Consider the following 13,957-nt stretch of genomic DNA (forward strand, 5'->3'; position numbering starts at 1 on the left):
TGGCAGAAGTAATTCCCACCTGTTAGCTTGGCGCCTGCCAGACAAGCCGAAATACAACAAACCAGTCTCACAGACATTCCACTGCCCTGTCCTGTTCTCATTTTCTCTCTTATTCCTCACATATTCTCCAAACATACACACACATACAATGTGGACAAAAGTATTGGAACGCCGCCTCCGGGTTAATCTATTACCGTATTTGTAATCAAAACAAAAATGAATGCTATACCATACAATACCATATTAAAGAATTTTGTTTTCACAGAAATGATGACTAAAGTGGTCATTGGAAGGTGGCATCCCAATATCAAATAGTGTATACTGTACAGAGAATATGTCATAGTAAATACGGGAGTGATACAGAATATTTCGTCATTATTTTCGTCCAGGATGACATGCTATTATTTATCTAAAACCATTGTTAACTACATCAATAACTCTTGTACAACATGTAATACATGCGGTTTCCATAACCTCCCATGTATCTACAGATTACAAAGAATATAACTGAACTGGCAGTTCTCAACCAGAGAATATGTCTTAGTAAGACAGGATATGAATATGTCTTAGTATAGACAGGAGTGATACAGAATATTTTGTCACTTTTTTCGTCCAGGGTGACGTGCCATTATTTTTCTAAAACCATTGTAAACTACATCAATAACTCTACTACAACATGTAATACATTTAAGATTCCATAACCTCCCATATATCTACAGATTACAAAGAATATAACTGAACCGGCAGTTTTCAACCAGGGGTAGGCATACTCCAGGGGTACTGGAAAAGATTTAAATTCTGCTTTGTCAAACCTAAAAAATTTAAATATCAAGGGTGTCATGAGATTCAAGCAATTACACCAATTTATGTTGCGTTCCATAAGAGCGAAAACAAAAGAGGCTTTCATTTGCACTTCCTCACAAACACATCACTCTTTTTTTCACACGTGTCAATCAACGGAAACCAAACTAAGGCATTGAGACAGACACTGGCCTGAAAAAAATAAGAAAGACAGAAAGACACAGACATGAATCCAGACAGTGGCCTGCTGCAGTTGTTGTGAGTGTGTTCATTAGTGCAGCTTGACTCAGCTCTTGGGGTGAGTGAGGGTTCACGATATCTGACAGAAACACTCCCTCCCCACCTGCACAGGAAGCTTGTGCGCTAATTGAAACATCACTGTTAATAAACCTCTCATTACAGACACTCAATCTCTGCTCAGAATTCAACATTTCTCATGCCACGGTCAAGCAGAAGAAGAAAGAGCAAAAAAGGGGAAAGTGACAGGAAGAGACACCATAAGAACAACTACAAAGTAACGATGAAATAGAGCAATACCACTACCCACTTGAAATATTTCACTATTTCACTATTTCTAATTATTAATATGAAATGAAACAAACAGTAACACACAACAGGCTTCAAACGCCGTTATCAGTTATCAGTGGCTCTTATTTGTTTTAAATGCCTTAATAGTTTTTAACTAGGTAGGCTTTGTTTTTCGCTTCATCAGTTTACGGAAAATGATAAAGGAATGGTTTTCCTGTGTGAAATTACTTCCACATACCAATTAAGAGAGTTGATCATCTTTATGTTTCCATTTAAAGGCGCAGTTTTTGATTTACAGCAGCCACAAGCGTTGTATTATAGATTTGCAATGAATATCTCTGTCCAAACACGACGGTGGCCACCACAGTACAAAAAGATGTCGTCGGCAGGGAAGAGATCACGCTGGCATTGGAAAGACTGTAGAAAGAGTGAAATCTTATTTATTACATAAAATAAAAGGTCTGTGAATTTTAAGTATCAAAAGAAGAATAAAAGTCAGGCGGAGCTAGGACCTGCGTAAATTTTTTAAAGATTTTCCAGCAGAGACGTGTTAGGATCCGCGGTACTACGGATTTTATCGACGGAAATACTTTCCAGTGGAGAGACGTTGGAGAGAAAGATGGTCTAAAAATCACCCCCGAGGAGGTTGCTTTGATTCGGAACAGGATGTGAGTAACGTTGGTATTCTGTTCGTTAGAACCAAGATATGATGTTGTTGTTGTAATATTAGCTGCGTGACGGAGCAGTTTTGAGCGTCATTGCTTATCTGTAACCGTTTAATATACGTCCAGATACAGTAGAGAGAGAGAGTGAGAGCATGTTGGTGCTAAAACTGGAGAGAGGGAGAGGAAACGCGCATTGTACAGTTGTTTGTCCGCTTAGAGCTGCTGTAAAAAACATTGCGGCAAATTCAATACATTTAGTCCGCTCTCTATGTAGATATATATAGCTTATTCTAAAGTATTACAAACAAAACGGTTCATTACGTAAGGTCTTTATACACCTCCGAAGAAGTAGTTTTTTATATTATATTCCATTTCTGTCAAAAAATGATGTTAAAAACCCAAATTGTTCCTTTAATAGTTGGTAGGGGCGGCAGGGGTGTCCAATATGCAAGAGTGTGTTAACTGTGTGTGAGGGAACACGTGTGTGTGTGTATTGTGTAAAGTTGTTTCCTGCACCTGTTATGGGCTCTAATGAGAGACGGCAGATTAACACTTCAAAACTGACCCCGTCTCTCTCTCTCTTTCTCACTTCACCTATGTATAGCTTTCTCTCTCTTTGTATGCGTCTGTCGATCTCTCTCTTCATCTTTATCTTCCTTCTTTACCTACCGCCAGGGTCCAAAATTAGCACTAGCATAGTGCCAAACACGAGTCAAAAATTGGCTTTTGTTATAGATCAAATTTAGCCGGGTAACTTTATTAGAAACCGCAATGTAATACATCACATACTGCTCGAGTGGCAGAATGATTCACTCTTGCTGATTTAAGTGACGGCAGAGAACTGAATCAAACTATCTACTGAAGAAAACATTGCGTGTGTCTCCAACAGTTACCCAAGTGAGAATTTTACCAGAAGTTTATGTAGGACAAATAAAGTTTTGTCTTCCTCCCTGTGACAACATAGATTCATGGCCATGGAAATAGGCTACAGTATGCCTATATATGGCTGGTACACTACTGTAGGTTCTCGAACACACGCACTACATCTTTCCTGTATATTTTGTGTTACAGATTTCTCTGTTACCTTGGTTTGTGTTTGTTTTCTTATCAACACATTTCTCTCCCTTATGTTTAACCTTCATTTCTTTCCTCTCTCATCTCATCCTGTTTCCAGAGGGATGGTCTGATGATTGCATTGTCAGATGAAAATACAGATGTCATTTGTCACGCTGTTCTCTAATATACACCTGCGTTCTTTTATTTGACACACACACAACATGCACACCCCTGCAAATAACAAACAGGCAGATGTACAAGCCCTCCTTCCACCCACTGCCCTGACATTTCATGCACACAAATACCAGAATGTTTAAACCGATCATGTGCGGGTCTTTTAAATCTGTGTAATCCTCTCTTTTCTGGTCTGTGCTTTAAGAGCGGACATACGTACACTTCACATTCAAATCAAACAATTGACCTTCAGTGACCAAACTCTAGCTCAGACTTCTGTGTTTTCTCCACAAACTGCGACACTAAAATTAGGGTGGAGTTTGCCTCCGGCTCTGGGATGTAGATCATCTATTTTTTCGTTCCCTTTTCCTTTTTTCCCTCTCCTTTTTCCCCAGAGCAATACGTTCTGCCTTGCATCTGGGATGTGTTCAAGGGCATCGCAGCAGTCTCTCTGTAAGATCTGGTCTTGTCTTCTCAACATCTCTCATGAAACCCTCAACCACTCATTCACAACCAAACTGACCCAAGTAAGCACCACAAGAGACCATAATGAACTGATATTTGCCACAAGCGACTGAATCGAGATGATGTACAGTGTGAAAGTCAGACCACAGAGTCTACACGATCCCTTAAGGAGGATAAAAAGTTTTGTGTCTGCAGGCACATCTGTGATGTTCACATTTTGGCAGTACGAGGAGGGTTTCAGCTCTTTTTTTCTATTCGCTGACATTCGTGATGTTTGAGGTCAAACATGAGAAGCTTCATCTGTTTTGGAGAATAACTTGCACAGGGCTGTATTTAGTAAACAGTGTCCAAACTGCTCAGAAAGTGCAATGAATCATGGTCTTGCGCAGTGAGGTAACCCTGCATTCCAACCTTGTTCCACATTCATATTCCAGAACGCTGAGATAATGCTCTAATTATATGTTCTGGAAATTTTTAGCATCCGAAATCCAGACATCGCATTCCACTTCACGAATCTGAATTTAGCCGAGCAACTAGAGCGGTACGGTACACCTCCATCATTTCATTACAGGAGTGTTATTAAAATCCACTTAAAGGGGCTCACAGCTTTGCTTGATGGAAAGTATGCAACAGGCCAACAGGCCCCTGAATGTTTGACCCTCAACATCTGCTTTGAATCTGCTTAAAATGGCCCTCTTACAATCGGTCACTGTTTTCCTTGTATATGGGGGGAGACCGACAGTTGCGGGGAGGCATGTGGAGAGAATATACAGTATTTCCTTGTCTCTTATCTCTTTTGTTTGTTTGTTTGTTTGGATAGTCGTTTTTTCAGTAACCTTTGCTCAGGTGTGAGGGACATGTGCAAGATAGCATTGAACAGATTTACTAGCATTTGCTTGTCGGCAAACGACAAAACACACACGCGCATTCTCCATAGACGTGTTGAGCTGTGGCCTAGAAAACAACATGAGGACATTGGAAATAACAACCTAGAGTGAAGAGTTTATTTCCAAAAAGAGATCTTTTTTTATTGTGCATTCCAATTAACATCAATCAAACTGCAGATGGTTTGTCTTGATTTAAGCCATAATAACAAAAAACTAGCACAATAAAACACAATAAAAATATATCAACATAATAAAAAACATTATTATGAAAATTAAAAAAATGGAATCATCTCTTTTTGGAAATAAACTCTTTATTTGTCTCTAAGGCCACTGAGCAATTTGGCTTGATGCGTTATAGCATCATCCAATACAAGATCATATCAAGCATCAATAAAGAAATGAATAAATTACAAATTAAACGTATCGCATCTTTACATCATCATTCGCACGGATCAGGCTTTGAGACTTTGAGAGAGTTATGAATGAAAGATATAAGAAGCAATGGAAAAGATAGAAGTAGATCTGGGAAGGTTTTTGACGACATCCTTAGTCTTCTGCTCTTGGGTACACTTTTCCAACATCACAGTGACATCACAATGACATCACACAGCAAAAATATTAAACATCAAGTGCATACGATTAAGGAACACATGCATTACAGTCCTGTTCTGACAGGTCACCGTGACAACATAAAATATAAATCAGATTAACTTGTGATTTTTAATAGGAGTGACCTGTCAGACCAGGCACCCAAATTAATGAAACACATTTTAAGTAAATATGACTTACAATATTTCATCGTTTTGGAACTCCAGGACACCATGTGAGTCTTCAAAGTCCTCTCCTCCCCCATGGGCTGTTCCCTCAATGGTTTTATACCGCACTGACACCACCCCACGGGCGCCTGAAGTGCGCAGGACCTTCACTTCCATTACACCCACGCTCTCGCTCACGTGGGTTATGGGCTCTTCGAATGTGAAGATTCCAGCGTGGTCATCGTCGAAGATGGTGACTGTTGCCGTAGAGGGCAAGCCAAGCGTTGCGATGGTCTCCATATGATTGGCTTCAGTGGTCTCGGCCTCATAACCCTCATTAAGCACCTGGACATTACTGAGATGTATATGGAAATTTTCGTCCTCTTCAAAAATGTCATCGTCAATAATTCCAACTCTGATCTCCTTCTGAGTCTCGCCCGGCTTGAAAATGACGGTGCCTTCGGTGAATTCGTAGTCAGAGCCAGCGTTTGCGGTTCCGTCTTCTGTGCGGAATTCCGCAGAAACGGTCTGGTTGAGGTCGCCTCCACGTCTGATCACATTCACCGCCACGGTTCCACAGTTCTCCAGGCACTGGTAAGAGCCGGGGTCAAAAAAGATCTTCGAAATGGGATCGTTTTCTCCATTGTCACTTCGTACCTCGTGCATGCTCACCGCCTTGCGAGCCTGATCTGCAGCGTGCTTCTTCAAAATGTTCCCTGCGCCGGTCATCAAGCGGGTCGCCTGGCATCGGTAGAACGCACGGCTCTTTTGCTGCTGGCTCAGCATCTGGTAATTCGCGAGCTCGATCAGCTGCTCCACCTCTTTATCTGGATGTTTCTGCTTGAGTTCTTTAAGAATCTTCGCCATTTCACGTCTGGCTTCCTCCTCGTCCAAGTCTTTGTCCTCCAGTTCCAAAGCCAGAGTTCCATCTAGGAAGTCCACCGCGTGAGAGTTCAGCATCTTCCCGTCCATCTCAATATCCACCTTGGACGGCAGAGGACGGTCACCCTCTGTCTCGATGATCATGCCGCGGTGTTTGCCGGCTCGGTAGCGCTTGTAAACATACTTGTAAAACAGGAGACGGCGGTCGGCAACCCAAGCGAAGAGAACACAAATGGGAAAGAAGAAAAGGGTGAGAAGACCCTCCCACACCTGGACGACGCCTGGTGAGATAACAGCCAAGATCAGGTAGAGCCACAAGTAGGCAAAGATGCTCCACGAAGCAGTGACAAAGAAAACACGCAGGTGTTTCACTTTGCGATGCTCTCCGTCCGGCACGACGTAGACACAGATTCCGATAATGACAAACATGTTGAATGCTGCGCTGCCGACGATTGTAGAGGGTCCCAGATCACCAGCTTCAAAGTTATGGCCACACACTTCAATGACTGAGAGCAGAATCTCAGGTGCAGAGGACCCCAGAGCCATCAGGGTGAGGTTGGAGACAGTTTCGTTCCAAACTCGTACAGTTGTGGTGGTCGTTTCACCATTTGGTTTCTTAATGGTGATCTCCTTCTCCTGAGAGGTGATGACCTCAATGGACGCCATGAACCGGTCAGCAACAATCGACACTCCGAGAAACATGTACACCATTGCCACAAAATAAACCGTAGCCCGAGCCACCTTGTCCCCAAAAGAGGGATTCTGTGGTTCCCACACCGGCAGGATGACCCCAGGGGCACATATGGACGACCCGGAACAGGACAAGGATTTGTTGACTGGAGAACTATGATCGGGGCTGTGGTCTGGGGCATGTTCAGCTGTCACATGGTGGACATTGCAGAGCACAATCACCATGATGACTAGACATCGAAAGCCACGTAAGAGGCGTGGGGAAGCTTCACGGAGCCTCATCATTCCTTAATCTGTGACAAATAACAGAGAAAGAGGGCAAAAAGGAGGATTAAAGTAAAAATACAGACATACCTGTATAAATCAAACAACTATTGAAATAAAACAAGTAACCATCTACAGTAGTGGCCAAAAGTGATGTCCAATTTTGGATGATTTGCATTTTTACTCTTTATAACATTTACGGACGCTTGGATGTGCTGTGTTAACTCTTCATATCTGTGTGAGCAGTCTTTCACGCATATGAAGTCCATACATACATCCGTCAAGGTTGACGGTTGAGGAGTTTCAATGCTGGCATATAAGTGTTTTGACCACGTACGAACCGGACTACATGTTAGCTTTCATGAGGCAAGTTGCGCAGACCGGTCAGCGTATAACATCAAAAGGGCCAAGAGAGAATGTCAGACATTCGCCGATCAGTCTGCTGCATTTCAAGAAGTCGAACATACCTAAAACAACCAAGTTAGAAGACTGATTTGTACATGTACTGATACTAACAAAATACTGCAGACAGTACTTTGTGAGTATCAGTACTAGTATAGTAAAATGCACTTTTTGAATTGTTAAATGTTAGATATAATGAAGAGTAATTGAATGGAGGCCTAATGTAAACCTGTAAGTTATAAGTGATGGAAAACGTTTGTTTCACTGTTTTTGAGTTGTCTGTGGAAATGTGTCTTATGGAAGGAAAAGAACAATTGATCCCCACAGGGAACATAAGTGAAACTGTGGTCTGAGGACAAAAATATAAAATAGTTGTTTTTGCAATGCCTCTATTGCAAAAATGAAGAACCAAAACTGGAAAATGGCTCTTTCTTTAAAAAAAGGTTCCCGACCCCTGGACCACGATATATTACCACACATTTAGTAGAATTTATATTTTCAGTCAGTTTTTTGTTTTTTAATAGATTTTTTAAATATTTGAATAAAACATAAATTCCCTGATGTGCTGTGGTTTGTCTTTTTGGCAACTGTATTTTTAACCAATAAATACCTTAAAGGGATGGTTCAATTCTGTCATCATTTACTCTTGTCATTTCAAACTTGTATGACTTTTTTCTTCCGCAGACCACAAAATATATTTTGAATAAATGTTGTTACCGAACAGCGCCAGGCACCCATTTCATTCTGTTGTATGGACACAAAACTAAAGCAAGTGAATAAGTAACGACATTTTTCAAAATATTTTATTTTGTGTTCTGCAGAAGAAAGAAAATCATACAGGTTTGAAATGACTAAAGGTGACTAAACAATGACCCAATCTTCATTTTTGGGTCAACTTTAAAAGTTTGACGTTTTGTACCATACGCCTAATAATTTGATGATTTACTCTACAATTGTAGTTTTGAATGCCCCATCATGTTAGACGTATTCCCCTTAGTCATTTCCTTTGGCTACTACAAAAATGTTTTCAGAAATTTTCTCATTATTTAGAACATTTCAACAGTACTTGCTTAAAGGCAAACTTCGAAGTATCTGTAGCTCGACGGATAGAGCACTGCTTTAACAGGGCAAATGTCTCAAATATTGATCCCTGGGGAACACGCATACTGATAAAATGTATACATTGATTGACATCCATGGCAACTTGCGTCAAAAGGCATTACTGTAAATGTAATTATTCACTAAGGTCAGATCCAAAAAATTCATTCAGAAGCATCTGGACTTGCTTATCCGTTTGTTAAATTTATCAATTAGTTTGATGAGTGGTTTCCATGGCGTGCATAAACAAATCCGGATCCCTTAGTGCAGAAACATATTACATTCTGAATGGGGTGTCCGTGTGAAAAGCATTACGGGTCCAGTTCATAATGCAACCTAAAAAAATCCAATAAAAGCCAGGATAAGACTTTATTGCTCGACTCAGACCTGAAATTAGATGTATCATCAAGCAAAGGGTGGCAAGCGGCCCCTGAGGCAGAAAGATGAAACACTTGCTCATGGTGCAAAACACGCATGGACACACACCCACCGACACACACGTATCTGCAGTCGTATTCGATCAATGAATACATTTCCAATTCCTCATACATTCCTCATATAGCCTACATATAATAATATTCACATTCTCAGCTCATAATTCAATCGGAAAGCTTTAATAATCGTCTCTCTGCACGTTACAGATCCAGTCATCATCAATGACTGTAAAGAATGTGTATATAAAATATTGCACACGTAGAATTAGTTTTATTCTTAATTCTCATATTTATTTTAATACACCTCACCGACGCACAAATGCAGAGATATCTAATACCGACCGGTTACGCATGGATATCCCTCTCACGCATTCACATCTACAGCAACCCACTGCTCTCATTCAGAACCTCAACCCCATCCACATAAAAAAGCATCTATCATTCCACATCCCGGACACGCGCATCATCTCTTATTATTGATCAGATAACGTTAAACGATTCCACGCGGGATTTCTTCCGCGATGCGCTCGTGGACAGGAGAGGCTAACCCATGCCGCGAGACCGGAGCGTGTTTAACACAACTTTCACGTGCACACCACAATCCCGTCAACCGAGATGCAGATGCCGAGTCGTTTTTATCCATCATCTGCGGACGGGAACGAGTGCACCTCTGCATCCAACGGTGCACCCGATAACATATTGATGTCGAATTCGTATGTGCGAATGCCCTCTGTTAACCCCAACGCAACGATCCAATCATCACCCAATGCCCCGCTACTATTGCTTCCCCAACCCGATAAGCTGAACCCAAATCTATGTGATATCAAACAATGCTTTAAGTGAGTAGGACAGAGAGGTCTCCTACCGTAACGGACCGGTCCGTCTGGGTCCGAAGAAGTCAGGGATAGCGGCTGCAGTAGTGTTAACGGAGACAGTGCGCGTCGGAAGCCGTCTGTAGTATCCCACCTCGCATTAGTTTAGGTTTTTATATACGAGATACCTGAAACATAAGAGACCCACACGAGTATTATATTCGCCCCACGGTTTCCATACGCGCGCTTGATTTTCCCCCAGACTGACCCGTAGCGATCAAATATCTGATGCTTTATCAGCAGATTTCGGCAGAGCGTGCGAGCTCTTCCTCATTCTTCCCTCTCCTCGTTCAGTGTGTGCGACCGCGCTGGAGCGAGTGCGTGTGCGTGTGCGCGCGTGCAGCGGAGCCTCGCGCTCTGAGCGGGACAAGGAGAGAGAAAGAGTGAAAGGTTTTTCTTTGTCTCGTGTATTCTTTTACACGCGTGCATGAATGGAAAAGCGGTCCTTTCGTTATTCAATCGTCACTCAGCAACAATGGTTAGCACGTGATGCAATAAATGTCGCGGTTCGTAGAGGTGAAAAATGCGTCGAACATTCATTCATGTTCTACACTGCAGTTCGTTTATTCTCCCGTGAGCAGGCCTAATGCAAGCATGTGTCTTGATTTGTCACATCATCGCGTAACATGTGGGTTTCAAAGAAGTGCATTCAAAAACAGTGTTGTGTGGACATGCACACAAAAACACACAGTCACGCCCATTTCGAATCTGCTTGAAACGGCATCTTTGAAGTATTAAAGCCGATTTATTCTTATTCTTAATAACGATCTCTGTTCTTTTCTAAACAAGGCCGCCTTGGGGGCGATTCACATTTCGCATCTTTTGCGCGCGCGAGTTCACGCAAAACGGGAGCGGCGCGGTCGCGCATAAAGTGCGCACATTTTTCAAGGCGCGTCGGCACTTGCATCCATATGAAAATAGTTCAACTTTTCAAAGTGCCTGGGGGTCATTCGACTAGAGAAAGCACGTTTTCCGTTTTAGTCGCGAAATGTGAATCGTCCATTTTTCTTCACATTTTCTATGCGCTCATAAATTATATAAATGTATAGGTTCTATAATTATACGTTATAGGCTGTGTTAGGATATATATGCTATAGATGTTACGTAAGGGATAATGTTCAGGCAGCCGGTTGTTATCGCAGAATAAGGCCCGACGGTGTGATCAGGATGCGAAGGTCTTGTATCACACTGAAGGGGCTCGTTTCGCGATAACAGCCGGCTGCTTGTACATTATCCTGGTTATTACACGGCTACTTTATTCGCTCATTTTTCCGAATGACGACCTTTCGCTAGGAAAAGCTGTTTACTTTTCGGGTTTAAGGTAAGAAACTACGTTAAAATGTGACAAACCATTTGTAAATATAATGTAATATATGTTATTAAAATACAAATAAAAAAACCTGTCAAAATGATTTGCTGCATCCTGGTTTCAGTGTGTTATTAGTTTTGAGCGGTTGTTATCTAGGAATATCGAATGTTGCAACTGACCAATCAGAATTAAGCATTACAACATGCCGTGTAATAAATCATATTTTGTTCATACATTTACATACAATTATTCATTAGGCTGATGCTAATTTGATCCATTTATCCAAAGCGACCCAAGTGGGGGAGCATTAACATTTGTAAACACACTAAACAGCACCATTAGTTTGCAAGGTCATGCCACTAGGAGGATTAAAGCTGGAGTAAGCAAGGTAGAGAAGGAACACCAAACATTTTTTTAGACTCAAGTCATAGACAGTGTGTGTGCCACATTTAATATATACAATTATTTTAGTGACTGTCTATGTATCTATTAGGTTGCAATAACTAATTCTGCCAATAGTGGCGCCATATCGATCTAAGAGAGGCATTGAGGATATGAATTATCTCCTCAAACCCCCCCAAACAGGAACTAAAATAAATGTATAAAAAAATAAATGATCGGAAAACACAGAACTGTCAGATTCTTAAAATATTCATCCATGTTTGGGGGAGACATGTGAGAAATATGTATATATATATATCACACATTTCAGTAAACTTCACAAACCAACTATCAATGGCTTTGAAACAGTTTTTTACGACCAGTTCACAATACCCCCACAGCCCCCCGTATATGTCCTACTTTACACAAATCGCATTTGTGTCCCTTCACAATCAAATGTTGCATTATGAACAATATTATTAAAGTTATACCTAAACATTTATATTTCTTAAATATTTTGTGAATACCAGACAGTAGCGTGTATATTGCGTTTTTATTTTCTGCCCATTTTGACACTTGACATCATAGTCACCATGCACCTTCACTACATGGAATAAAACAGCCTTGACATTCTGCTTTGTAACTCATGATGTGCTGAAAGAAAAATTAAAACTGATAAAGGTCAGTGAACAACATAAGGGTGAACAGATGATGACATAATTTAGCTTCACTTTTACAACTGCAAGTCCCGTGTCATGAGCGTGCCTGTTTGCTTGTTTCAGTGGGTCTGGCTATGCCTTCCGGGGCATGCTGCTGCTCTTTTTAAGACCGAACAGCTTCGCCAGAACAGAGCCCCAGAGGTCATGACAGCAGCCCCCACACTGGAGTCTGCTCATTTTAGTACACTGTGTGTGTCTATACTGTATACTGTATGACAAACAATCAGGGCAAATAAACAGAAAAGGATCTGTAGAACATGCTCTGCACGTGTGTGTACACAATGAAATAATGGAAACCAACAGTTATGTTGACATTTAAACAACGTGATTATTTGCTATGCTGTCATCCTGAATAGTTTATAAAACTTCAAATCACTGACATTTCTTAAAAATGTGATTCCGCTATAGTGGCCAAAATCTGATTATTGTTAGCTGAATAAAGAAATCAAGTTTTTTCACGCACGCCCAGAGACACACCAGCAACACAAACCAATCTAAAAGTGTACTCAGCTGCAAGCAATTTCAGCTCAGATCAGCTGTGGAGTCATGGGATTTAGTATTATTCCAATTACTGGGTCATTGTGTGTTTGTGTCTAACATCTGTACTTGAACCCCTGCTGCGATTATGGGGCTTTCTGCCAATATGCTCCATTAAGACTAACAGTAACGATTAATCACTGATGTGTCTTTGATCACATACGGAGTCAGATCACCAAGACTGCATGTCTGATGTCTTAAAAATTGCTATGACCCCCGAAGGGATCTCTGGAGTGACAGAACACCCAGCCGAAAATCAGATAACGTCCGGAGCTGCTTCAGGACAGTAGAAACTGTCTTTATACATGATCCAAAAAGGTTTTTGGTATACACAATGCAAAGCATTACATTTCAGTTTCATCTGTACAAAATATTGGAAGACAAGCGGGCGGGCAGACCAGCTAGACCATGTTGGGATACCAGATATAGTAGACCGTCTACTGTAACTAATCACTAATCCAGCTCTAAACATATAGCATTTGAATCTATGGGATTGATTTTTTATTATATGTTGTTTATTTTATGTATGATTTGTATAACTCCCTGTATCCAAGGTTTTCCCATATTTGTACTCGTACATGTAGGCATTTGTGTCCGATATTCCTTGGTTTGTTTTTGCCATTACTGTTACGATTCCTGTGAAAAATCTGACATTTAGTACAGAAACCAAATGCTGCATCCCAGTTTGCATACTACCATCCTAAATAGTGTGATTTAAATGACTGCATCGCACATCGTAGTAAATTAAAAACATTATTTCAAAGATGTCCAGATGGTATAGTATTTTGAGTGCATCAATGCATGCTTTTTCACTTACTATTGCCCTCAACCCTTCTCGCTTAGAGGAGGACACGTTCTCTTCGGACTTTAGTCTTCAGAAACCTGTCAGGAAAAAATACATATTTTCAAGTAAGGAATTTAACTACATCGTATCATGACAGAATTCTATGACTTTGCACTATGGCTTGAAACTGGCATGCTTTCCTGCTACCTTTTTCAAAAGTATGTACTTGTTATTCACCAGCAGAGTATAAAATT

General features: G+C 41.0%; 1 protein-coding gene across 1 annotated transcript in view; it reads right to left on the minus strand.

Moving 5' to 3' along the window:
* The window catches only part of slc8a1b (solute carrier family 8 member 1b), a 62,962-nt gene extending 52,692 nt beyond the window's left edge, over positions 1–10,270 (minus strand). Inside the window, exons 1-2 of the mRNA XM_079458832.1 lie at positions 9,967–10,270; positions 5,366–7,196 (exon numbers count right to left, since the gene is read on the minus strand). Coding sequence (XP_079314958.1) covers positions 5,366–7,188 — 1,823 coding nt within the window. The 5' untranslated portion in view covers positions 7,189–7,196; positions 9,967–10,270. The remainder of the gene's footprint in view (positions 1–5,365; positions 7,197–9,966) is intronic.
* Positions 10,271–13,957: the final 3,687 nt, after the last annotated feature.

The sequence above is a fragment of the Barbatula barbatula genome, assembly GCF_947034865.1.
Source record: "Barbatula barbatula genome assembly, chromosome: 6".
NCBI lineage: Eukaryota > Metazoa > Chordata > Actinopteri > Cypriniformes > Nemacheilidae > Barbatula > Barbatula barbatula.